Below are 27,933 nucleotides of genomic sequence, written 5' to 3' on the forward strand. Positions count from 1 at the left end.
GAGGAATTTATTTTCTGAAAGGTCTTTTTAATCTTTCAGCAACAGAAGTATAGCATGAAGCAGTAAATGTTTTACACATTACCTTTATGAAACACAGCATTACTAAAACACGAAGGAGGCAATCACAAAAAAATGCAGTCACAAAGTGTAATAGAGATTGTTTTATAGTGCTTTCTGATGCAGTCAGATACTCTCACATTAAATCTTTTCTATGACATGTGGTCCATTTTTGCCCTATGGAACACGCTGCACAAGGCAGCAGCGTGGGGTGATGGTCCTTCACAAAGAACACCCAACAGGGTTGTTAGAGATGCACCGCTGGTTTCCACCTTAGACAGGAAAACATTAAACTCTTATAACAAAAGCAGAATACAGTGCTTTAATTCATTTCTCTCTCCTTTTTACATGTTGTCTCCCTTTCCTCCAACAAAAGGATCAAATTTTCTTATTAAGCTAACAGAGCTCCTACAGTTCAAAGTGCAACCACATCCATCACTGCCTGGCACTGCTGGGGAGGTATACAGCACACCACGTGCACACAGAGGCAGTGCCACATGCATTGTAGGTGTGTAAAATAATAATCTGTACTTGTCTAGCAAAGTTTTCTCACCTTGATAAGATCTTGGTTTGGTCCAAGGAATATTATAAGGTCTGCTATCCGCTGCACCTCTTATAACAAGTATTCACCTTTCTTTGAACAAGACCTTTTCTGTAGCTTTTCTCACTTTATGGTAGACTGCAACACCTGCCCGAACAACTAATGATCAAGAGACATAAAACACTCATTCAGTTCAGCTGCAATTAATTCCCCATAATCTCACAGTTTAAACTCACAAACAAAAAGGCTCATTGCACTTGCATAAGGAGAGACATTAAAGTTCAAGCTCCTCTAAATACAGTATCAAGGCAATTATTGTTAGTCAACACTGAAATTAAATGTTTGGTCAGTGGTATTTTTGGCATATCTTTATCATATCTATACAATATCTGCTTCTAGTAAGACTGTATCAGAAGGCATAATTTTATCTGGAATTAATTTTATTTTCATTTTATACTGCAAGGATCTCATTAGTGTTTTCACAAAGTGCCATTATAATGGCACATTAGAGTTCTTAAATTAGAAACGTGAAGCCTACTTTATAATGCTACTATTTTACCAGTTGTCATTGAGAGAGTGACAATAAAACCAAACTTGTACATGCCTTAAAGAGGACAAAAACTTACATATATAATAACTGCTTTTGGACGTCATCTCAGAAAGGGAAACGAAACTAAAGAACTGGGAAAATAGAGAAAGGAAGATGTATGCAAATTTTAGATTTCCCTATCGTGAACTAAAAACAGTAAAAAATACAATGCCTCTGTCTTCATATACAAAGTCAGCTAGTTGTTTTTTTAATAACTTTCCTCCAACTCAGGTTTCCATACTCTCTAAAAAGGAGTTCTCATTTGTAATTCTCTATATTAACTGTAGATGGTGACCATAATCAACTTAGCATTTGCTCTGAGATAGAGCAGTGAGACATGCACTTTTGAATTCCAGCATTTTAAGATTAGCAACAAACAATGAAACAAAAATTCCTTGAAAAGGGAAGAGACAATGACATGAAAATGATGTTTGACACTTAATTCCCCTTAAAATACTGATTTTACTTGAGAATGCAGCACATAATCATACAGTGCATTACAACAAACGAGTCTAAATGGTCTCAGTTAACGTAACACACAAAGCAGAAAAATCTACACGCTGAAATTGTCTGAATGTGATAAGACATTTTAAAAAGTTACAATAATTATTAAAAAGCTCTCAATAAAAAGTTTAAACACATTTCAGTTTCAAAAGGATATTTTGTACATTTTGGAAAAATATAACATTTACTTTACATAACTGAAACATAAGTTATATTCTTTGTAGTTTTTAAGCTTCCATTACTCATACATTCTCTCGTACATTTTCTTTTAATAGATTATTTTCTCTGGATTGTACATCTAATGCAAAAGCATCACTATTCTGAAGAAATGCTTGTTTCTGCATTAGTTTCCTGAAAAGTCCATTTGGATTTGCAAGCAGTTCCTCATGTTTTCCGCACTCAAGGATTTTGCCCTGGCCGAGGACTGCAACAGAATCAGCATTCTGAATCGTAGACAGCCGGTGAGCAATAATTAAGACTGTCCTCCCTTCCATCAGCCGGTCCAGAGCTTCTTGCACTAGATACTCATTTTCAGCATCCAAAGCACTAAACAGAAATAAGAAACAGAAGGGGTGAGGAGAAGAGGATATTTGTTATTTTAAGAACAGGTTAGTTTTGTTTGCATTAGGCATATTTTGCTAAAACTCCAAACACTTGACATTGTTGGTGAAGTTGAACGAATGGAACTGCAAAAACAGTTTGACGAACATGCATAGTGCACACATCCAAGTTACACGTGTTACATATTCTTATATGCAAAAATATGCATGAAGAAATAACACAAAATTAATTCAGTGGAAAAAAGTAAGTTATGCTGCACTGCAATCATCTCTTTTATGCTATCAACTTCATCATTTAAACTAAAGATACAAAACAATTTTGAAACAGCTGTTTCAAAGCTAAGTTGCATGTTACATAGAGTTAACTGAAATATTGTAGTACAGTGTACCAGTACCTTCCACTTTGCATAAAGAAAGCTTTTATCACAGGTCTCTTAATCTATTTTACCTAAAAAACACTTTTTTGGAGGAGGATGAGGGGGTGCCAGATGCTAGATAATTTGTGCAAGGGTGTGCAGATAAAGGAAATGAATACTTCCCAAACCTCAGTTTTACAAATAGATCATTTCTAAGTTTCTATTTTCTTTCTTACCTTGTTGCTTCATCTAACAGAAGAATTTTAGGATTCTAAAGAAGAAAGTAAAATTGGTTATAATTACACTTAGATATCTGAATATTCATAACAACAGCAACAGTATTCATACAGCTGAAAACTCCAAGTACATATTTCATCCAAAGAAATGTGTGTCACTCAAAGAAAGCATTGCTTTTAAGAAGACTACATGCTTAGAGGACAAAAGAAATAACTCATCTTCAAATTTTGCAAGCTGAAGTAACAGAACATCATTAACTGATAACTATTTAAAAGATACAAACTAGTAGTACTGCTTGTAGTCAGTTGCTACAAACTAGTAGACTGCTTGTAGTCAGTCTACTACATGTAACTGTCTAGACTCAAAAAATATCAAAAATCTACCAACAAGCAGTACTTCACCATAGATTAAATACATAGTATTTAAGAACTCTTCCCAACTAAAAAGCATGGAAACATCTGTATACAAATGCCTAAGAATTCTTTTCCAAACTACAGTACACAATCCAAACTTCCTTCTCCTTCAGTTAAAATCTAAAGATTTTACTATCAATTTATTTGAGACTACATTGCACTCCCAAATGCATATATCTCAACAACTCATTTTTTACCACATAAAACAAAGTTATATTATGTAAGTTTACTCGCATGATATTCTTAAAGCCTTCCTTCATCCTTGACATGGTCTTATGAAAGAAAGCCATTATACGGTGGTTTACTATCATTAGAAAAACAGGACTGAAAGACAGGAAGAAGCGCTTACGTAAGTAAATTGTCTGCATTTAAACCAATCAGCCCTTTCAAACTCCCTGATACAAAAGATGTATATATATATTTTAAAAAAAAATATATATTTTTTTTAAAGATTGTTCCAACCCTCCCAGTGAAAGGCTTCCTCCTCTTTAATCCTCTCCCCTTCCCCACAAAGTAGTTAAGTAGCTGTGCAGTCTTACCTTGAGCAGAGCTCGAGCAATAGCAATTCGCTGCTTCTGTCCACCTGGGGGAAAAAGTCAGTAAATTCATAGATGTAAATTCATCTCAGTAAAGTCAGTAAATTCATACTTTTAGCTGAAGGCCAGAACACAATTAGGCATGTGCAATTTAGGAGGGAAATAGAAATATAGGAAGTATTTGTTAATATTTATGGTGGGCTATGAGTTGCAGAAAAGACCGATTAACAAAAAATAATAGAATTTTGGCTTCACTCTGTAGCAGCAAGATTTTTTTTTTGAATAAAATGAAAATGTACCTGAAAGTAGAATGCCTTTTTCTCCAACTACAGTGTCAAACCCTTTTGGAAAATCTCTGATGAAACTAGCAGCATTAGCTATTTCAGCAACTTTCTGAATCTCCTCTGCAGTCACTGTAGATGGATCCTCTGCACCATATGCAATATTCTCAGCAATAGAACAGGAGAATAGAATTGGTTCCTGAAAAATTCAAAAATGTGGCATATTTGTAATTACATGAACATATTGTCTGTATTTCAAATCATCTCCTAACATCAAAATGGGTGGTTGAAAAAAATATATTTTTTTTTATTTAAACTGACAAAACATGACATAGCCCTCAATTCATAATATTTGAGAAAGAATTCAGCAAGATCTATTCATCCAAACATCAGAAAATCTCCCTTCATGTTTTATTACATATCGTCGTTTACAACAATACTGGATCTTCTTTTAGCTATCTCTACATAAATTTCATGGCATTTTGTGCATTTAATTAAAACTTAGAGCAGAGGATTGTCAGAAAGGACAAGTGATGGGGAAATAGGAAAATGTCATGGAAGAAGGTAAGTCTGCTCTGGTATAACATATAATAAACATGCTATAATCTGCAATCTACTGGTAACTCCAGCCTGGATAAAATGAAATACATACATTCAAAAAGAAAAATGTTAATATGTCCACGGGAACATCATTTTTGCACAAAAACTTTTGGTAGCATTACTACATAAAGCAGATGTTTTGAAAGGCAATGTATACCCAGTTACAGAATTGCATTTGCCAGGAAATTACACTGAGCACAGGTCATTTTTCATATGGTTGTGTAAAATATGATTGTGTACCTGCCATTAATACAAACAAACCATGACTGAATGTCAAGTTTTGTGTTGCTTTCTTCAACAAATCATAGCAAACATCAAGGTACTCCAACCCATATAATTTGCAACAGTGTACTTCCCAGTCTCCACATGCACATTTTTCTTTCCAGCAGATAGTTTGTATCTCTAGAGTTAGACTACAGAAAAATAGGACTAGCTCTGAATACTTATTTTTAGAATAAAACGTGCATAGCAACAGTTATGGTGAGAAGGAGGAGCTTTACTGTTTTCTCTGAGATGCAAGATTGCATACTACTAAAAACAAGAAAAGTGAGGCACCACAAGTTGCTCTGACAAAATTATTTCATTCACTTAGAATTTGTTTCTTCCTTACCTGACTTACTGTTCCAATCTTTGTCCTGAACCACAGTGGATTTAACTGACGAATATCAAAGCCATCAACAGTGATAGTACCTTAAAGTAAGAAACAGTAAAGTCAAGTGTGTTCTGACATGTACTGTAAAAGAGGCGGAAAGAACAGTTGAGAACAAAGACCCCTGGGGAATCACAACCTGGCATCTTGTCAGGGCAGATCAGAAAGGCAAAGCTATGCAGGCACCACCACAAGGTAATCGCACACCCCAGAGGGAAGCACGCTACATCAGTGGGAGAGTCACAACAGGACCTCAGTGCAGGAGCCCTCCTTGTTTATAGGGTGTATCTAAGACACAAAGCATCATTTGTCAAGTGAGAGCAACACTCAGAACATACCTGAGATAGGATCGTACAGCCTCAGGAGAAGGGATACAATAGTCGATTTCCCTGTACCACTTGGGCCAACCAGAGCCATGACAGAGCCAGCCGGAATGGAAAGGCTGAAATCTTTGAAAATGGATGCTTCTGGACGTGTTGGATATGCAAACTCTACGTTCTTGAACTCCAAAGCGCCTCTGAATGTGGCTTTGCCTAGTGTGATTCCCTCTATATGACAGAATTAAATAGAAACATTTGAACAGAAGTAAAAATCAGCTCAGACCTCCTAGACCTGCTTTATAGATGCTCAGTAGAAAAATCTGTCTCCTTATTAAACTTAGGGATTGCTGCAAGCCACAACAGTGGCCCACAGGGATTATATTTCAGCCGTGATTGAATCAGCGTGGGGCACTGCTCACACCCAACTGCAATTTCAGGTTGCTCACCAGCAGCGAAGCCTTAGGCTGCTCCAGCAACAGGAATAATGTGCATCTTGCTAATATGTAACGACTAATGGTGCTCACTTCTAGTACAATCTGAAATTTGAAACATATTATAAGCAATTTACGTTTGTCAATGACAAGTAATGAAATAAAATGACACACTGTTGAAGGCCAAAGTCCTGTTGCCATAGAAGAGATGCAAAAAGATAAACATTGCAAATCCCTTACTGCCCTCTCCCTGAGCCACAGTCACCTGAAATGCCCTCCCCTTTGGATAAGAGCGTTCACTCTGCACTACCCGCTAATTGCTTAGCATTTAAGCAAAAGCTGCCACTAGAACAAAACTGTTGCTAGGTTTGTGCATAAATGGCTATTTTTACAACTTGTATTTTTATAAATTGGAAAATATAATAAATTATAGACAAGAGAGGATTCAAAGTCCAGAATTGTAATTCTTACGCAACAGTTTGCAGAAAGCAAGGTTTCAGTTTGTGAAACACCATAACAAACCATCATGAATGAATGATTGCCAAAGTTAAATAAAAGGAACTTCTTTCTGGAACACAACATTTGACTTGACAATTATCTTTAAACAGTATCGCAGTACCGGAAATGCATAAAAGTAGATAAAGAAATACAATTTCTTCAAGCCCAGGTATATCCCAACAAGACATATGCATACAAAGTCAGCTAATTTGACAGTGGTGCAGCATTACCAACAGACAGCTTCACTCATGAAGTTCCTGCCAATTTTGGGAGAACTGGCAGCACCAGAGCAATACCCAAGAAGTGTTCAGCTAAAGCCACATCACACCTGAGCTTTCATTCTTTTCAGATGTAACCCCCAAGTAGCCACAGCAGATGGTAGCACATGCCTGTTTGGTTAAACAGGTAACTGGGAGAGAAAGATGGAGAGGGAACACAGACACCAATCACTAGCAGTCAAGATTTTACTAGGGCAAGCCATTTCGACTGCTTTTCTTTCTCCCAGATTGCTTCCTCTTCCCCAGCCTTTAGACTTTCAGTTTAATGGTAGCAGCATAGAAATGGCAAAGGCAAGCACATGCAATTTTAGACTCCTTCCTAGACTTTAATCTATGGACATACACATTGTAACTTGTTTGCTACCTGAAGCAAAACAACCCATAAACCCTTCACTGGGAAAAGAAATGTATTTGTTAAATCCCCTGCTAGCAGCCAAATTCTTACTATGTCAAAGCAACAAGTAATCACTTATCTTTATTCTCAGTTCCAGTTATTGCATAGTTTATTACATGGCCTGCAACACAGGAAGTCTGGTACCACAAGTCCTTCCTCTAAATATTACTTGTAAAAATATCTAAAAGCTATATGCAGGATTGTGCTTGATTTATGTTTGGATTATAGAGACGGGGGAAAGAAAGACATTATCATCAGTTCTTGAAATATTTGTTGTCACCAGAAAAAAAAAAGATTGAATTCAGTGAAAACAAAACCTAAGCAGCCAAGAGAGTAGATATATCAACTATAATTGTTCCTTGAGACAAAGGTTTATATCTTTTCTTAGGTATTTAGTTTATAGTAAAAAGAAACTTAAAAGAAATTTTCTGTAACCCTATGTAACGTGGATACCTGTAACTTAGTCCAATTTATTTTCACTCTATACAATAAATATCATTTTCTGGATGAAAACAATTGGTATAATTAAACAATTCAATACCTTTGGGGGAAAGCCAACTTCTTCCTCATTATTACTGCTTACTCTGCCCTGATGCCACCATAAAGATGAAGACTACCGAAATAATCCATATTTAAAAAAAAAAATCATGTCCAAATGATGATGAAATCAACAGTTGCACTACGTCTGTATAGGGCACAGCACACCGCAGTGCAACACTGCATAATACTCTGACGTGGCAGAAGTTTAAGGTAACTTCCTTGGTAAAGACAAGAGTGTCTAGTTTCATTAGCCAGTTGGTGGTTACCTCGTGGACCAATGGGTTTTATTCTAAGTCTTTACCTCCCTTCATCCACTGGAGACAATAGTACTTTTAATTGCCTAAGTAAGGCCTATATGCACTGAAAAGCATCCTACAGACACAGGCTTGCAGCTGCAAAGAGAAATAAGACAAAGGCCAGACTGTGCCTTGGTGTCAGTCAAATTAAGAACCCGGTAATTCCAGCACAGGGAGACAGAAACTGAAAAAAAACATTGAAGCTTAGTATTTCAAAAATACCCCTCTGTATCAACCAACTCAAAGATAAAACTCAATTCCCTAAACCACGCATGGCTTGCTCATAAGATCTGTTAGGTCTGTTGAATGTTCTTTTTTCCTCTTCCTCTTATGCCAGCCCCTACAAAGTTTCCAAATTAAAATTTCCAGATAAAGATTAGAGAGTAACTACAGTGCTGACAGCTCACCTAGACTCTACTATATTGCGTTTGTTATTAGCATGCAGAGCTGGACAAAACTTGTGTACGATTTCTGCTTAATGGGATGCAGCTGATGAAAGAAAACAGCAATATCACACAGAAATTATCTTCTACAAGCAGCTTAGTGAACTACTTTGAAACAGGCAAATGCTGTTTATACAGTGGAGGGCATTGTGTGGCTTCTAAAAAATAGAGCCGTCAATTAAGTGTTGCTGACAAAAAAAAAATTACAAGGGCAAAAAGGCAGGTTTATAGATGGTGTTTGCGTATCTTCTTTTGGGAATTTGACAACTACATCAGCAAGCTATTCCTCTATAAAATCTAACACCTCTCAAAGGTGAGCACCTTTTTCTGTAAACCTACTGATAAAAACAGATGTGATTTCAGACACGCAAACCTATCTTTAGGCGTAAAGCAGCCCACAAAAAGTCAGATGTGAACGACTGATTTGTCACAAAAATTGTTTTTCTTCACACTTCCAGCAATGTCAAGGACATCGAGGACATTATCTCCCCTTCAAAACTTTTTTGTTCATGGCTTAGAACACTGCAATTATATCAAAAAACACTATGCCCATGTAATCAGGTCCAACACCATGCACGCCAGGCAAGGGGACTGCCTGGTATGGAAAGCTGCTCATGCAAAGAGACCCATAACTCCCCTACCCATGGGTGAATTAGGCAAACCATGTGCCAGAATGGCTCCTTCCTCCTCTAAAGAAGAGGGAAAGGTGGGTGGTGGTACTGGGAGGAGAGGGCCGTAAATTATTCCAGAAGTCACAATTGCTGTACCTGTACATCCTACACTCTCCCAAGAAGGAGTTTCCATCTCCGCTCCCTTCCTTCTTTTTCATTCCCTAGTCATACCTTAGCCCCCCAACTCCTACAGCAGAAAAGCTAGAAGTTCAGTTTGGCATGCTGCTCAAGGGCCTCAAACACTCTGTGCCTGCAAGTTGTGCTTTTCAAATTGACACGTATTACCAAGGAACCATTTTCACTGGATTAATATGAATGGTTTGCATAAACTTGATATACTCTTAATGAAAAATACCTGGTTTTGAAAGCTTCTTTTTTCAGACTGCTAATTTCTTAGCCATTAGAGATGCGCATGGTAAGCCTTTTAGCGAAAATAGGAAATACAGCCATCTCAAACAGAGCTCCTCCCTTCTTTTTCTTCCTTCCACTCTTAACTCTAAAGCTGATCCAAGAGAAAGCGATGCTGACATCAAAGCAAGGAGCTAGAAATGAGCATGTCCTCAGTCACAGAACTCTCAAAGTAATATATTTAAAAGCATATCCTGAATCAGTTAAAAAGGAAGAAAACAAAACAAAAGAAATTTTGAGCTCAATTAAAGGAAATTTTCATCATCTGTTTCATAGTTAGGAAAAGGCAGAAAAGTTACCATTGTATCTTGTTTCTTTCTGAAAAATTTAAAAGTTAATACTACCTTTAAATATTACACACCTCTTTCTGAAGTACAGAGGAAAGTCAACCTATCAACAATAACAAACCAAGGACCCACCATTAAATGGAAGTTGGGGCTTCCTCTCAATAAGTTCCCATAGACGTCCACCAGCACCTAATCCTTTCATTAGTTCAGAATAAAAGGAACTTAGACCTAAACAAAATCAGAAGAGAATTATGAATGGAAGACATTAGGAGACATTAACTTTGTGTTACATCAACATTAAAGCATTGGAAACACATAGGGGATCTCTTACTCCAATACATTATCAGACTTGTTGATTTAAATCCTACCTAGTCTCACTTGAGAGCTACCAACAACCCTTATTTGCCATTTTTTATATCTTTAAAAAAAAATCAAAGGAAACAAATTGAAGTTAAAACATCAAAGCTTGTGTCTATTTAAAAGCAAAGCACGCTTTGCAGAGCACTATCTGAAAGGTGGCCACACAAGGCACTAGGCTTGGCAAGAAGCTGTCTGCTTGGAAGAAAAACCCAAACCTTCTGCAGTCTATAGCACAGCATGGAGGAGAAGGCATGAGACTCACAAAGCCCCTTGAAACTGAGACACACAGGCTTGCAAATTCACAACCACTCAAAAGGAAAAAAAAAAAAAGATTGTATAATATGGGCAGCAAATACTAATTAGAAAATGTTTTCAGTTTTCACCACCTGTCTTCAGCATTTGGTAGAAAACACAGTAAACTGTTGTAAACAGAAAACACAGCAAACAAAAAAGGGGGCAATGTTCCAGATTATACAATGAACTTCACAGCTCGCTGCATGAACTCCTGTATGTACTGATGATGACATACACCAAGCAGACTTGGCGCTCAGCAGATTTCTGTTTGTAGGTGTCAAGGAGGGCAGGCACCTTGTGGCATGACAGCTTTACTTCAGAGTCCCCATGATGTACGTAACGGAGGGACTGGACTGCACAGAGCTCACAGCTGACAATGACACAGCTGAGAGTCTCTGGGTAAGTTGTAAGGGACAAGTAAATGAAGTGGATGTTGTGGGAGCCTATAGGTTACCCAGCCAGGATGATAACACTGATGATTTATTCTTCAAGGACCTGCCACCAAAACTTCAACCTTGAATATGGGGAGAGCAGACTTCAGGTTGCTCAGGGAACTAGTTAGTAGGATTCCCTGGGAAACTGATCTGAAGGCATTGGGGTCTATCAATGCTGGTCAATTAATAAGTACCACCTCTTCAGTGCATAGGAATAGGCAGTTCCAAAATGCTGGAAGCCAAGAAGCTGGGGCAGAAGGTTGATTTGGCTGAGCAGAGATATTCTTCTAGAGCTCAGGCAGAAAAAGAAAGTGTACAGCCACTGGAATTGAGGTAGGAGGACTACAGCATTGCTGTTTGCCATTGTAGGGAGAAAATTCAAGCAGCCAAAGCTCAATTTTGGTTGAAACTAGCAAGTACTTGCAGGGGATAATATAAAGGACTTTTTAAAGCACGTTAACAGGCAGAGCCCTGAGTTGGACTTAACAGTCCTTGTGGGTTCCTTCCAACTCAGGATATTCTATGACTCTGAGAATGAGCTCTGTGCAGAACTATATTCCACAAGCACAGAGCGTCCATGGTTGGAAAGGACCTCTGAAGGTCATCTAGTCTAACCCCCCAGCCAAGCAGGATCACCTACAGCACACTGCGCAGAAGGGTGTCCAGGAGGGTTTTGAGTATCTCCCGAGGAGACTCCAAAGCCTCTCTGGGCGACCTGCTCCAGTGCTCTGTCACCCTCACAGTACAGCAATGCCCCCTCATATTCAGACAGAACCTCCTATGCTTCAGTTTGTGCCTGTTGCCTCTCATCCTGTCACTGGGCACAACTGGAAAGAGACTGGCTCTATCTTCTTGACCCCCTCCCTTCAGATATTTATGCACATTGATGAGGTCTCCCCCCGGTCTTCCCTTTTGCAGGCTAAACAGGCCCAGTTCTCTCAGCCTGTCCTTGTACAACAGTTACTCCAGTACTCTAATCATCTTTGTAGCCCTCCTCTGGACTCGCTCCAGTAGTTCTATGCCCCTCTTGTACTGGGGACCCCAGAACTGGACACAAAATAATCTTAAGTAGAATTTTAAAATATGTTTTTATTGCAGATATTAGCCAAACATATTTTTTAGTGTGTCTAACACTATTTTTATATCTTTAATATTAATTTTTCCCACGTTTTCAAAGTGCCAGGTATCTGTTTGTTGACCAAACTTGAATGATTCAAACAGAAGATAGGGGTTTTGGTGGTTGGAACGGGTGCCACAGCGACTTTGATATCCATGGAAGCAGGTTTTGTGAATTTCGCCTTCAGGCACATCTTTGTGCTTCCCACGATATCAGGCTTTGTCTTAGAAAATAGGAGTACAGATGAGCTGCACTGCCCTGCCAATCTATCAGAAGCAACACTCATTCTGAAGAAGAGCCCTTCCAATCAGTTATCAGGCTTCAAAGTACCTTATCTCCATTTTTGCCTGCATGCAGTACTGCAGACTGCTCTCTCAAAGAGACGAACAGTTTGTTTCTGGGCCAGTAGATTACAAAGTCTGAGCTTCAGAAAGGAGTCAGTAAGGTAAAACAAAAGCTTAGCACCAGAATGTAGTGTTCTGCTGGCATTTTGTTTACTTTTTCCAGCTCAAGACGCTCTTTACACTGAATTACAGGTAAATTCTACATGCCTTTCTAACTAGACTGTGTTTAACACAGGAAAACATTTTAAAACAAACAAGCAAATACTATTTCTTTACAAAACATGCCAAATATCTTAGTTTAGTTCCAAAGAAAACAAGAGCAATATTTATATATTGCATATCTACATTGAAAAAAAATAATCTCTGTATTATTTTGGGAACATACAAAGCTTATATTAAGTTATAAATTATTATTTTCATCAACTCTTCATAAAAAAAAAGAAGTATGATTTCTTGGGAAGATCATTTTGAGAAGACGCTTTAAGTAAGCCAGATCTTTTAAAAGCTTCTTCCCTCCCGCCCCCATACTGACTGTAATGCTTTGATGTGAACAAAATCTAATTTCTTATTCCATACCTCCAATACTTATTCCAACCCAGAAGGCATACATAAGGAAAGAAGAGAGTTCACCAACTGTCATGTAGGCATTGCCCATCAGCAATCCTCCTTTGTACAAGACTGAGAGGACAATTAAGTTTCCAGAAAGACCAGTCTAAGTAAAAACAAAAAAAAAAACAAAAAAAAAAAGTGAGATCTGTCACATACATCCTAAACTTCATCCTCTAAAATGTTGTTTCAGAACGTTCCTTCTAATAAAACAGTTCCCATACTAAGTGTACATATAGTTTTGGTGTACTGAGTTAAATTCAAACAAAACCAACTCTAACCCCAAGCGAGCTGACAGCCCAACATAACAGCCCAGCAGCACTACACTGTGCTATCCAACAAGTGTTCAAAGAACAACCCCACTGCCCCCTTTAAAAAAAATCAAAAAAAATCTCATTCCTCGTGATGGAAAGGAATGCCAAACATTGGCATAATTCAAGGAGAAGAATTGATAGTCTGCAGTTAAGCTGTAGTTTTAACTGTTAAACAAATTCACTGCAAGCAGTATAGAAAAATGCAATCCCATCCCCCCTCCTCTATCCATGCACTCCTCACCTTCCTTGGCACGGATGTTTCATCGGGAAGCCAAATCTTTAAAACACCAAAGGTGGGGGAAAGGTTTCCACTGGTTTAGTTCCCTGAATCAAAATTATGGGCTTAGATAAATAGCACCAAAGAAGGTGTGGGGCAGCAACTGAGGCTTAAACTTGCTTTATCATACCACTTCATCTTGAGGTGCAGTTTCACAGCAATTTGGACTGATTTAAGTTCAGTATTCCCACAGTTCTATGGAGGTTCAATTTACACTCAATTCATTTATTTGCAGATTTGTAAGTATCCTCATGAATTTTAAAACAATTGATGCTTGGAACAGTGTGGTTGGTTTCTTTCATCAGGGCATACTTACTGCTCCAAAGAAGCCTGCCCGAGCTAGTGCCTCTTTTTTAGCCAACTGCAGCACATAATCAACTTTATTGGTGTATTTCGCCATTTCAGCCATTTCTTGCCCAAAGGCTCGAACTGTTCGTATGTTTCCAATACGCTCTTCAGCTAACTAGATAAAAGCAAAAACCAAAAATACACACAGACACACAATTTTGAAAGTTCATATTATAGAACATTTGAAAGTTAAGCCAGCAGCTCCAAATACTTTCCTTCGGATAACACTGGAAATTTTCTCAGGCCCTCCTTGCAGTTATTTCTTGAAACAATTCCACTCATTTAAACAAAGCAGCACTGGGAATTAATCTAAACTACTAATGCCCCATTCCAGTTCAGTATTTTAACTTCTAAACAGCAAAGTAATAATTCTAAAATAACCTCAACTGTAACCAGTTAGACTAAGTTGTTAATAGACACTGTGATGGTCTGACAAAAAACAAGGCCCCTTTTGGAATTAAAAATAGGAGATTAAAATATAATTACTCTTCCACACCCCATTCAGCCTGAAGATTTGAATAGAACGCTAACATTGCCTGTTCATGTGAGCTCCCACACCTGGTTTTCAGAGACATCAGCTTCATTTTGATACAGGACAAGGCAGATGAATAGAAGAGAGAACTGTTGTACCGCAGAGTCAATGTATACAAGTCCTATGCAGGACATTCCAAGTTTACAACAGCTGACAACTATGGATATTTTACCTAGGAGTTTGATGGCTTCAAGCTCATAACCATAGTCCAAGAAAAGTCTTTGTCAAACCCAGGTACTAAATTACCCAGGGCTTCACAGATTGATTATTTTGACACTGTCACACAGCTCTAACCTAATCTCCTTATCCTCTCCACAATGCACATTTCTTAATTCTCAAGGCACATTAGGATGTATGGACAGTGGTTTTTTGTTTGTTTGTTTCCCCACCCCCCAAAGCACTGTTGTTTTTGAGATCAATGGGTAAGTGTTACAGTTTAGCTTTCATACTGTTCAGGTGCAAAACTACAGGCACGGCAGGCCTTAGGGCAATGAACAGTGCAATTATCTTCAGAATATCTGTAGCTGCAGAGATGCTAACTTCAAAGTTGCTCTAGTGTATTTAAGTTAGCTAGAAAGTATCTGTTACAAGATTACCTGTGTTGCTTCTGCAAGAGAATCTTGGGTCATTTTAGTAAGTTTTCTCAAGTATCTTCCATAAATCACAGCCACGACAGCCAGGGGTGGCACAATGCTCAGAACAAATGCAGCAAGGCTAGGAGACACAAAAAACTAGAAGAAAAAGGTATGTATCAGGGGTTTATGTTCAGAGTAAAAATAAGCCACTGGAGTGCTGAATTGCAACTTCCTTCATTAGAGTTTTCTGAAATTATAAAATTGTAATTTAGTGTTGCCATGCTTTCATTTATCATGTTTTATTTCTTCCAGGCGAAATATCTATTCCTCCATAGCACTTGGGGAATGTATCCCATGGCTAGAACAAAGGATTAAAAGTCAAGTGGTCTGGATTTCATTTCCAGCTTTCTCAGTGGTTCGCTGTGTGGGCTCAGCCAAGTGTCTCAACCTGCCAATAAACAAACCTACCAGGAAATCTCCTGGGAATGCTGAAAGACACAAGCTATTACATAGTTTCTAAGGTGCTGTCACAACTTTTAAATAAATGGTGTAATAAAGTTTGAATAGAGAAACATCATACGGTACTTTGGGGTAACTGAGGAACAGGTGGAGTCACCAGCACTCCTTGGCACTCATGGGCATAACCTGGAATAATGGATTTAATGTTGCAATACCTTATCACTTGTAACAGCAATCATCATTAAAGCTCCTAAGTAGATTCTTTTCATGATTTAACATTATATCTAATATGTTTTGACTTCATTTTGCTTTCTGTAATCAAAACAGACAAATCTCAAAAAAAAATTCAAAATTGATTTGACAGGCTTTATAATTATTCTACAATAATCCTTCCTTCTAGGTAATCTTTTACAGTCTAATTTTAAGACTGCCTCATGGTAGCATTTTTGAGCAAGATGCCTTATATAAGGTTATTCCAGTTAATCTATGGTACGATAAACCTTAGACTTTATTGGCTTAGATAAAGACAGAAAACCAGAATTGTTATCAGCAACAAAATATTAAAGCTTTAAAGCTTCATAATGGAAACTGTTACCCATTTCTAATAACATCACTCTTGGAAGTTTTTATTTATTTGTTTTGAGATTTTTTGCTCTCTGTTTTTATCCCTAGGTAGATGGCAGAAGCTACCATACTTTCATTTAAGGTAATTGCCACCAACTTATCTTCTCTCAGATAAGCACAACAAAACTCATACCACAGAAACCACCACGGGAAGTCAGATTTTTATGTAAACCAACTGACCGCTGAGGAATATTAACAGATGCCCTGCACAAAAGTTTTTGCTAGCATGCTTCCTACCTAAATGTAGCAGTAAGGGACGTGGTTTAGTGATGGGAGGCTGATGGTTGGTCTTCTTGAAGGTCTTTTCCAATTGAGATGATTCTAGGATCGTATTATATGATTCTATGTTCTTTATTGACAGATTAAAGCAGAAGGATTACCACTGATAAAAATCTTCCGCAGTAATTTGAAGTTCAGTGCTGTTCTTGCTCACCTAGGCTTTACCCAGAATCAACAAACTTCAACGACTTTCACATCAAGCCCCTCACCCCTTATTCTACCTACAGTCGTGGGAACATTATCACTTATTTTAATATCTTCTGTAAGAACAGAGTTCAATTATTTGTCTATAATTTCACTTGATAAATTAGGGAAGCAAGAGTAATTAATTTCAAACCTTCGTTCTCCATATTTGGCTCATGAATGGCACATGATCTCTTGCAATGCAGTGCACAAACGTTAATAACCAGTGAAATATACTTGGATCCAAGAACACACGACAGTTGCTGGACTGAATGGCATTCACACGTTACCAAACAGAAGCAAAACAAAGATGAAACTGTAAGAAGCAAAAAGTAAGGAGGAGACCACCCTACCATCATTCCAACCCCCACAGATGCCTGAGCTCCTGCTCTGAGCCCATCGGAAAGGTTTTCGGTCAGCGAACGGCCCAGGAGCGCTGTATCTGAAGATAAGCGGTTTATCAGCTCTCCCGTTCTGGTCTTGTCAAAGAAAGCAGTTTCTTGCTTCAGAATAGAGGAGAACAAGGTTGTTCGCAAACGTTTCACAATTCTTTGTCCTGTCAGAAACAGAAGGCAGTCAAGCACGGCATACAAGACTTTATACACACCAGCCATATAGAAATCACTGAACTCTACAACACTGAGCCAGTCACGTTACAGAGTTTTAACACACCACTGGAGGGGGAGCTTTGAGGTATCACATAACAGTAAACAAAAATGAACAATTATTTCAGCGTGCTTATCTTTTCACTATTCATTTACCTTTGATCTGGTAAGAAAAGCTACTGATTCCATGACAATTTCTTAGCCGGTGCCAAGAATTCATTTCAGATCGCTAGATATGCTGACTCTGTGAAAACAAGATAACTCACAGGTCCACTTCTTTGTTTTTACCTGCAGTCTGCATGAGGTAGACACGAGTAGCGTTTGCAGCAGCACCGCATAAAAAGATTCCGCTCAGCAAGGCACACAGGCTGGAGAGGCTCTCCGTGAAGTCTTCGCTGGGATTCGTGTAAATAACGTCAATAACTTTCCCCAGAAAGAAAGGGGCTGACATGGTAATGACACTGGAAACTGTCAGAAAGCCAACAGCAGCTGCAAACCAACATGGAAAGGGCAAGGAAAAAAGAGTGAATTTGCAAGATCATTAATAATATATACAAAATACTTTTTCACTCAAAATTTCTATTAAGCCCGTAAGTGCCAGCACTAAATACTAAATAACCAACATCCTTTTTTTTTTTTTTTTTAGCACCCATTCTGAATGGGATATTTTAAGTCACTGTATAAGCTAACTTAGGCAAGGCACATATTAAAATCCTGAAAACTTCTCTATATAATGACAGCCCTGGAATTGTTCCTTTTCTCTGACATTTCCCCTTACACTCGACAAAGCTAACTTTCTACATCTCATCCTTAGAGAGCCCAACAATTAGTAAGTTTTCTGTATCTCACACCCAATCCTTCACTCCGGTTTGGTTTATATTTCATTACTCGTGTTTATTACCATATCATCATATTATGGCTTCCAATAGTCTGTGATAGCAATGGACTGAAGCAAAGATCCACCTGAGAACCATCTACACCATACAGTTTTATTTGCAATTACATATGTTTTACTCTTGATAGGCAAAAATTAAAAATATATTTGTTTTGTTTTACTCTTCACTATTGCTGGTCTAAAAGAAAAACGACATTATTACAAACAGAAATCTGTTTGAATTCCTGTTGCAAGATCACCTGTGTAGCTGTTCAAAGTTGTGGCACAGTGTATGGAAACTGCACTGGGCCAAGACTTCGCCTTATGAACTTTATTCTGCAAAGGGCTTTCCTGAGCCAAAAACACAGTTTGATTCTGAGAAGGCAAGCCAAGCCTGAAAGGCTGAGAGCTAGAAAAAACTCCTCTTGATTGGAAACTGAACAAACCTGATATGAAAACCACTGAACCACAACAAACAACGCCATTTATACAGCATAATTTTCAAACAGCCAGCCCTACACTTAAAGCAACCATTCACAGGACTACGATAAAGCTACTAGCAGATAACGCCTGTAAGGGCAAAAAGGATCTCTATTGCAAATCCTGGAGCTGTCCCAGTTTTCCTTCCATTTTAATGAGCTTCTGTTATTGCTTTTATTATGACAAGAGCAGCGAGCCCCCAGCAGTGCACTGCTGTGAGCAGTATGCTTCACATCTGTCACGGAGGGTGTGATGCCCCTTACCACCTCCACACACGCAGGGAAAGCTTTGCTCCAGTTTTTACTTTAAGTGTAAATACAGCTGTGCATTTATGATGAAGAATTCGAGGTACAAAGAGTTGCATACCCGCCACCACCTGAAGCAAGCCCTTTAACTTGGAGCTACAGAAACTGTACAAAACCAGAGCAGGAGGAGAAAAGACTGCTGCTGCAAACCTGTGTAAGCCATGACACAGACAAGTCTCATAAACATATTATTTAGTAGCTAAAGCTTCACACAAACAAGTGACCTTATTAGCAGCCTGGCTGCAGGGGTGTATTCAGGTTGTGAAGCAGCAGGGAAAAATCCAACAAGCCTGGGTCATCTCCTGGCAGGAAAAGATGCTCTATAAGACCAGGGAAGATGGTCAAAAGCGTTGCTTTTACAGGCACAGTGCTGTGTAGCAGCTCAGTGTCCCTTTCCTCGGTTATGGATGAACTGGACAGCTACATACATAAATATTCAGCAAAGGAAGAGGAGCGTGCAGCTACAAATCCTGTAGGCCTGCCTAGCGGTACGGCATTCCTGGCTTGCATTTACCTTCAGTTCTTCTTCGTTTCATGAACAGCACGGATTTCACTGTAATTACCTCCAGCAGCCTTACCCGAACTAAAAGTAAATACCAGTACCTAACGCCAACTGAAGACTACTAAACGACTGCAATATTCAAGTGTCAAAAATATATGGGAACAATGCAGCCCTGAAAATGAAGGCTCGCACAATCCAGATTGTTATTTTTAATTTTCCCCTTAAGCAGTATGCACGTCTACAGCAATTTAATCACAAATCACACACAAAATGAGGTTCCATAATTGAAACTCTCACTTTGATTACACCAGCAGAATAACTAGAAAATTGCACGGATGCCAAGCTGTTCATCTTTTTTTTTTTTTTTTTTTTTAACTGTTGACTAATTAAAGAAAAAGTAATCAGCAAGCAGTCCTATCTCCCTGCTCAAAGAAGAGCTGTCACTGTGATAAGTGGCTAAAGGGAGGAGTACGAGGTGTTCGGCAAGCAGATAGGAAGACACTTTGGTGACACTGGAGGCTGTTAGTGACAGAAAAAAATGTCAGAGTAAACTTTTAGTATTCATTTCACACAGCCTACTCTGTTAGCTAGCAGGTTGTGTCAGATGAAATAGTGCATTCTGGAGAAAAAAAAAATATATATATATATTAAAAAAAACATATATTTAGAGTAAATCAGTTTTGCAGGCTATGAGATGAAAACAGAGAAAATGTGAAGCAAATCAATGGGACTTACAAACCTGGGGCTATGTCAGATTGACAACAGAGGCAAAGACAAGGTGACCTGGCTCCAGGAGCGGCTGAGAAGCCCTGCTGGAAATCTTAAGCGAACATTTTGCTCCTCTGCCTGCACAGAAGCCTAGCTGGCTGTGCGAAGTGATGCCTTTATCACTGCAGAGATCAGCGTGCTCTCTATTAAAGCTGAAGTGGGCTTGCTTGTTGACAGCAGATCTGCAACTTCATTTCACTAGACATGCTCTTGGCGCAGAGGACAGGCCACCAACCGATAAACTGGGGCATTTACAAGCAGTGACTAGCCAGAGCTATCAGAAATCTCTCTTCAGAACAGGGACAGAGTGACTCCGAAGGGTCATAATACCCATTTTCTACAAGCAGGAACACCACCAAGAGTGCTATGAAAAGCTCTAATTTCGCTGGTCCTTACCAGAACATCCCTCTCACTGCATACAGTATGCGGAAGAGTACAAAGCAAAGAAACAGCCCTTCTCCCAGAAAGGCCTGCAAGCAATTTTATACACAGACACATCATGATTTGACCTCAGATGAATTATGATCATTCAAGTTAATCAAGGGACAAAGGACATTAAAACAAGGTAATAATGAAGCTTGGCAACACATGTTGACACAGCAAATGAATGGAGTACCTAGCTTTTCCTATTCAGTAAGGTTATAGGTGTTACCTCCCAGAATCTTTCATGCATTTTCCTGGTTTCATTTGAACATCAGAGCTGGCAGGACAGAGCTCTGGATTTGTGAGAGATGCTTTTCTACTAGAAACTGAGAATACTTGCCCTTTACCAGTTATCCATGCAGTTTTATTCCAGTACATATGGACTTTTTAAGCTTAACAATGAATTTCCACAAATGTATTTGGAGTGGTGAATAAAATCTCCTATGATGCACACACACAGAGATCAGGCTATTCGTTGTTATTTTATAGTAGAAAGACCCACTGATAAATGCCATGTTTGTTGGGTAGGTGAAGCCCGTTTCTGTTTGGGGAATCCTGGCCCACAAGGAATTTGTTTTGGATTATGCAGGAAGGCCGAATGGCTGTTATCAACACTGTGAAGAGGCAGTTCTGCAAATAATGATTTCAAGATAGAAGATCTTCTTCCAGAATACACTGTCAGCAATTAAGGATTTTCTAATAGTCCTCCTTAGTTTGTTAAAGAACAACTCTAATACTGTTCTCGGGAGAAATAGAGTGTGTGTCTGACAGCACAGCTGTGTAGGACATATCCAGGACATTCTGGAGAGCTGCTAGCTCGTTTAGTGCAGGTGTGTTAATTCACAGGTGTGGCCAATGTACTGAATCTTGCAAGTTACTATTTTCTGTGATGATTATGGGTTTTAGAAAAAATGCATAGCAGATTTCTAAAGACAGTCTGATGTGGTTATTGGATCATTGGTGTTTTGTTTGTTTGGTGTTTTGTTGGGTTTTTTTTGTAAGCACAAAAGGAACGGTTCAAGTTTCGGAATGACAAAGACTTTTTTTTTGGTGCACCAACAATACCATTGCACAACTTAAAATATCTTGAAGACAGCTCACGAAAAGGCCGGCATGCTGTGGGTCATCTGACTGACCAGGATTATACAACAACACTTTGGAGGAACTGACAGAGAAAATTGCTGTGGAACAGCAATTAAATGAGATGTAATTTTGAAGGTACAGCCTGTCTCTCTTAGGCATAAGACCAGCGCCCAGGGTCTGAGGGGCACAGCGAGATAGCTGCCAGTGCTGGAGAGAGCCCCCGAGGATCGGCTGGGTGCATCCCTTCTGCTCAGCACATTTACATGATGCAACCTAGGGAAGTCTATCATCTTGAAGAAAGCCTGCTCTTCCAGTCGTGACATGTTTGGGATTCACAGAAATCACCCTCAGGAGCTCCTCACTGGACTGACCTGCCAGGAGCCCTTCGCCACAGAGCAAAGAGAATAACAGCAAGCCTTTGCAGAGCAGGTTATGGGGGGTTGTCAGAAGAGCTTTCAGAGAAGATACTTAATGAGAGAGGCACAACACAGTGGTTTGAGGAAGCCCAAGCAAGGGAGGAGCAAGTAGGACTGCTGCTTTGCACAGGGGAGAAGGAGGAAGAGGCAGCAAGGCCCGCGGCCCTGAAGGCCCAAGCACAGCTGTGCAAAACCTGCGCCCGAGAGCAATGAGGGAGGCTGGACTCGGACGGACTCCACTATAAGGAAACGCCTGCACTTTCTTTCAAGAAGCACGGTATCTGTGTTTTACAATGGGTTGTTATCAACACGCCCAGTACCACAAGCTGGTCCCTGAAGACACTCTCAAAGAGCCTGTCACAAACAGGCCTCCCCACAGCTTTCTGCCAGTCTGGAAAACCTTTGCAACCCCTACACAAAACGTAAAAGTGCACACACAAAATATAAAAACCCACACACAAAGTGTAAAAGCAGTTACTTTGCTGGGGCTAGGAGGGAGGAAATGCTTATTATCCTATCAAAACCCACTACAAAGGGATGGCCCATTTATTTACCCAGCCAGAATCCCCTGTATGTTTTCAGCACCTTCCCTGGCTGTTATTTCAGGATGCTGGACCTGTCTGTAGTTCAGATAGAGCAGAAGCACAGAGTTTACTCAGAGAAGTAGGAAAGCAGTAGAAGTTTCCGTGTATTTACCACTACACGTTAAAATAGCTTAAACAACTAATTATGGGCTCACGGTGTTTAATCAGAGATATTTAAAAACCAGACCTCCTTCCAATAGGAAAGTATTTAAATTTTTGTTTTGTTTTCTCATGATATTGATTTTCCTCAGCTACAAAAACGAGCCAAACTTCTAACCACCAAATGTTGGAAAGTCACAAAATAACTCGAGGTTTTCAGGAGAAGTATTTTTTTTTTAATTTACCTTTGACACGTTTAAAATTAAAGCACTTATCTCTTTCATATTCATCTTGTGTAGAAGATGGTCTTTATGTCAGACCAACCTAGCAATTATTCCTTCTATCTTCACAGTTCCCTCAAACAGAGAATGCAGCAAAAACATTTCCCATAGAAACAAAGTCCCAAGCCCCTCATTGATGACAGCGGTCAGCAGTTAGTGTTTCTGCAATGTCCTGGTGAAACAGCTTCACTAACAGTTCACCACCAACTTAAGATAAGGAACTGTCACCAACCAGCCAAAGAAATGGATATTTTTTGTGTGTGTGATAAAGCTACAAGGCTGCTCAAATCTTTTCTTAAAGCTTAATAACAAACACCAACAAAAATCAGAAGAAAAGCTGGGGGGAGAGGGAATTCGGCCTCTTTGATTTCTACAAAAGGCACACGGCACATGAGAAAACAATCAGCACGTTACCCTTATAAGTATCATACACACATTAATTACAATTTTAAAACCACAAGAATTGCCTTCAGAAAATTCAAGTTAAGGTGCGATTGTTGAGTTGCTTTTACACAAGCAGAACTGCTTTACAGTAATGAAATGTAGTACCAAAAAACAGCGGCCGCTTACGTGGACTTGGGAAGTAAACCTAAATTTTGGCCAGGAATGTCCCAGCTACTGGATGGCAGCACGAAACAGCAAGATTTACAAGCGTGGGGTTCAATCCAAGTTCCAAAGAGAAGGGCGTTCTGGTGCCTGTCAGCCTTGGCTCCCACCAGCTTCCTTCCTGTTACAGAATTAATTTGACTCGCCATCAAGGTTTTAGTGAGTGCAGGAAAACTGATTTGTTTCAAAGTCTTTTAGTTGATTTTTCAGTGGAGAGGCAAAAATATATCTTTAAAACAGTGCATGGATTGCCTGCTGGTGTTCAAAATCACGCTGCAAAACTTGGAAGAGCAAAAGTTTCAAAATTTAACCATGCGAGTGTTACTACAAGCTAAATACGTATTATTTGCCTGATTTCATTTCCTATAATAACTAAAAATGTAAGTTTTCAAAGATACTCCTACTCAAGTACTAAACATAAAAAAAGTCATCTTGTAAGTATTAATAACTAGAAGTCTGGTCTTCCAGTAGTAATACTGGGAACTGATACGCTCCACATTTCTATCTGCATTCTGTACAAGAAAAAATAAATAAAAAGTCAAGTTGTTCACTACTCCAATCAAATGAACAAGTAAATTATTCAAATAGTTTCTGAACTACGTAACAAAGAAATGAAAAAACATCAGGTACTCTTAGGTAAAATACTTTGATCCTATTTTTTTAAAATCACCTTTCTTTAAGAATTGTTTTTTATAGCCATTTATTCCTAATTAAAAATTACAAAAGGAAAAATTACAGCAATTCAAGTATTCCTCGTTCAAGTATGAGAAAGTGCATCGCCTGGCATAACTTCAAAGTACAGAAAAACCAGATTACGAACAAGGCAGTGTTCCTCTGATTTCATGGCAACCCTAACTCATAGGGGAAAAGCTGTTAAAAAGATGCCCAAAATTCTAAAATAAAACTTATAAAATAACATTTCGTGCACATCTTTAGAGAAGACCTGAGTACAAACCAAACCTTCTTTCTTTGATTCAGTCTGTGTTATACAGGAAAAGGGCACACTTTGCTGCTGGATTAAAAATTTCAGAATTTCTTGTGCTTACCCTGCAGTTCAATAGAGCCATTGTTTACTTGGTGTGCGGTTTGGATGAAGCGCAACAGACAGATTCTCACAGGGAGAAACAAGGAGGTGGGAATAAATAAAAAGGATCGTTTTGAGAAGGCATTTTTGTGGCCTCGCAAACACAGCGGGATTTAGTAATTTCAGCAATGGCTATATCCTGCTCCCTGGGAACTGAGTGTAGCTGAAGACACCAGTTTACCTGACTGACTGCACAACATTAGATGGAGAATTCTTGAAATGACTCTCCACATTTGTTAAATCTGGGAGGTATTACAGAATTTAAAAACTTGTAATTTCACTGCACAAAGATGCAGTCACTAATGGAGTAAATTCCCATCGTAGTATTTAGTCATCTTTTTAGCCCTGTTAATAAGAACTACTAAATTTAACAGACATGCCCTGTTTAAGCTGTGACCAGCTCTAGGAGTAACTGAAGACGAAAGATAGGATGTATCACACTGAGATAAGTGTGTGTGTGTGTATTTTTGGCAGTACGATATTTGGTAATTTTCACTTCTGTTTTCCCTTCTAATGGACCCTGGAGGGCCAGAACCTCCTTCTGGGAAGGAAGCATTGCAGGGGGTGCTGCATGCCAGTGCACAGCAACTCCTGACCAGAGCACACCACTTCTTCCTCAGCCCACAGCCAGGGAAGAGGCCGTGTAAAACAAGATGAAAACACCTCCTCTGGTGCCAGCCAGGGCTGGTCACCTTCCCCTTCGCCTCTGCACCTCCTCAGCTGACACCACATCCCCCCTGCACCCATCCAGGTGAACCTAGTCTTGCACAAGCTGCTCTTCCTCACAAATCATCCTCCTCTGCTCCCTAGCCCTGACTTCAATGTGAGGGCTCCATCTTCTGTGACTGTGAACATCAAGGAGCAATGACAGGGAGCAGAACATCACAGCTACGCAGTACCATGGAAGAGGTACACGACTCCACGGGGCCAATGCCACAAGCCTCTGCTACCAGCCACGGGCTGCGTAACCTGCAGAAGGTCTGGAAGAGCTCAACTTTCTTGCAAAACAACACTGCACCTGTAAGCTTCTTAGGAGATCCCATTGCATTTGTTACATGGGCTTGAGGAGGAAATTAAATGTTTCACCCTAGATTCACTGTCTCGCACTGTGAAACCATTAACCTTTCTCTTTCCTTAGAGAACAGAGGTAAAGATGCTGAGTTTGTAAGGACTAGTGTTGTAGTACAAAGATATTACAGGAACAGGAGAAAATGTATTTTAACATATTTTAGATACAACACACATACGTGATTTCCCTACAACCACCTACAAGAGCATTTTTACAAATACTTTTTATTCCTGCTCTCTGAAAGGTACCCAAGGTACCTTCCTTGTTTGCTTTTCCATCTTTCCACTCTATTACAACTTAGCAACAGAAGTTTTGCTTAATTAATGTGTCAATAAGGAAGAAAAGTTTTACACAAACTCACTTTGTTCCCAGAATGAAGACAAATAAAAAAGTAGTTGTTGCTTTTGCATGCATCCCCCACCCCATTCGCATGGATTAGTATTATCAGGTTATTATTATTATTATTTTTAATAATTCAGGCCGTTTTGTTATCTCAAAAGATAAAACTGCATGTAGCTGATTTTCAGTAACTGTGACAGTCAATTTAATTAGATAAAAACACCAGGGTACTGCACAGGTGATGGACACTGAGCCCTATTTTAGAACACAATTGCACACTATTGTACCTAACTGTAAATTGAGTTCTCAGCTCTGAGCCCCTGAATCCTAAAACCCATCTTTAAAGCAACTGGTCTCTTTGTTTTTGTAGGTTTTGCATGGAAGCAAGTAAGAACCTCACTGAAGGTCAGCAGGCAACCTCTGATCAGTTCTTCACCAGAATCTGAATAGGCTGGATGTTAGTTATCGGCAAAGGGATTTTAACTTTTAGTTCATAAGCCAGCAAAGAAAAATAACTGTGAGGAAGGCGGAAGCCTTACTGCACACCACTTTTACTCCCTCCATCCACCCATTTTCCCTTGCTTTCACTCCGCACACACAAGACAGCTGCGTTGGCTGCACGAAGCAGGCGCTCATGGCACAGAAATGCTACTATTTTTTAAATAATCCTTTGGATACAAGTTATTTTGGCTGCGCTAACACGTCAAGAGGCTCTGTAGCTACCCACTGTGAATAAAGACTTGCACAGGAGCATTTCACACACTGCACAGACACATCTTCGAAGAAGCCTCCCTGCTGCCCCTTGTTACTGCTACCAAATAAAGGTAAGGGCGAGGCAGGCCGCCTGGCCGCGGTGGGAAGGAGCCCCTCGAGTGCTCTGCAGAGCCCTAACGCTGCCACACAGCACACGTGCCCCACGAAATTAAGCTGTTTTATGTCTTGCAGCCCTACAGGGCTAACGCCACCATGCAGCCGTACACCACTAAGGTGTTTAATAAATAATTAAAACCCACAACCGCTGATGTTTCCTGATTACGGGGAGCTATTTATGCCCTGATCCCTGCGAGCAGAGGACCTGTTCCTGCCCGGAGCAGAGGTGCGAGAGTTCACCCTGCAGAAACCCCGAAGCAGCACAGCGCTCTACAAACACCTTCATAAGCCTCAGACGAGAAATCCCCCGCAGACATCACCCCAGCCACTGCCACACGGCTCCCCCTCGCCTCCCCCTGCAGCCCAGGGCCGGGGGCCGGTACCTGTCAGCCTCCAGCGCTCGGGCCGCGCCAGGGCCAGCAGCCTGCTGGCGGGCAGCCTCGGGGGGGCACCGGCAGCCGCCCCCCGCCGCGGCTCCGTACTGAGGGGCCGCGGGGCGCCGCCGGCCGCCCGCGGCGGGGCGAGGAGGAGGAGGCGGCGGCGGCCCGGCGGGCATGGAGCCGGCGGTGTCGGCGGCCCGGGGGGAGCCCCGCAGGCGCTGGCGGAGCGCGGCGGGGCGCTGAAGGCGGCGGCCCGAGCCCACGGGGGCGGCGCCGCCCGGCGCAGCAGCGGCAGCAGCCAGGGCAGGCGCGGCGCGTAGCCCGACATGGCGCTGCCGGTCCGGCCGCGCTCGGTGCGGTGCCGGTGCCGCTGCGGCGGGAGGAGGCGCCTCACGGCCGCCGCCGCCGCCTCCACCGCCCATGGGCCGGGGGCCGGGACCCCCGCGGCGGCCGCCCGGGTCGGGGCCGGGCTGCGGCGCGCTGATAAGGCTGCGGGGGGCCGCCCGCTGCCAGCGCCCTCTGCCGCCGCC

The 27,933-nt window shown here is 40.4% G+C and overlaps 2 protein-coding genes across 2 annotated transcripts in view; both read right to left on the reverse strand.

Moving 5' to 3' along the window:
- Positions 1–748, reverse strand: part of NUP133 (nucleoporin 133) — a 32,024-nt gene extending 31,276 nt beyond the window's left edge. The window contains exon 1 of the mRNA XM_068676803.1: positions 611–748. The gene's annotated coding sequence lies outside the window, so the exon portion shown is untranslated. The remainder of the gene's footprint in view (positions 1–610) is intronic.
- ABCB10 (ATP binding cassette subfamily B member 10) lies at positions 147–27,933 on the reverse strand. Its single transcript, XM_068676804.1, has 13 exons — positions 27,407–27,933; positions 17,529–17,729; positions 16,989–17,191; positions 15,112–15,246; positions 13,952–14,098; positions 13,015–13,150; positions 10,022–10,117; positions 5,662–5,871; positions 5,285–5,364; positions 4,093–4,273; positions 3,797–3,840; positions 2,844–2,878; positions 147–2,237 (listed from the first exon to the last, which is right to left on the reverse strand). Exons 1-13 carry the CDS (start codon positions 27,729–27,731, stop codon positions 1,934–1,936), a joined length of 2,097 nt encoding a protein of 698 aa, XP_068532905.1. The 5' UTR covers positions 27,732–27,933; the 3' UTR covers positions 147–1,933.

Source organism: Anas acuta, chromosome 3 (genome assembly GCF_963932015.1).
Source record: "Anas acuta chromosome 3, bAnaAcu1.1, whole genome shotgun sequence".
NCBI lineage: Eukaryota > Metazoa > Chordata > Aves > Anseriformes > Anatidae > Anas > Anas acuta.

Coding starts and splice junctions, on each gene's coding strand:
- ABCB10 (XM_068676804.1), bottom strand. CDS start 27,731: ATGTCGGGCTACGCGCCGCGCCTGCCCTGGCTGCTGCCGCTGCTGCGC. Junction 4,274..5,284: donor AGATTGGAACAGTAAGTCAG/GTAAGGAAGAAA, acceptor TGAATTTTTCAG/GAACCAATTCTATTCTCCTG. Junction 3,841..4,092: donor AAAAGGCATTCTACTTTCAG/GTACATTTTCAT, acceptor TTTTTCCCCCAG/GTGGACAGAAGCAGCGAATT.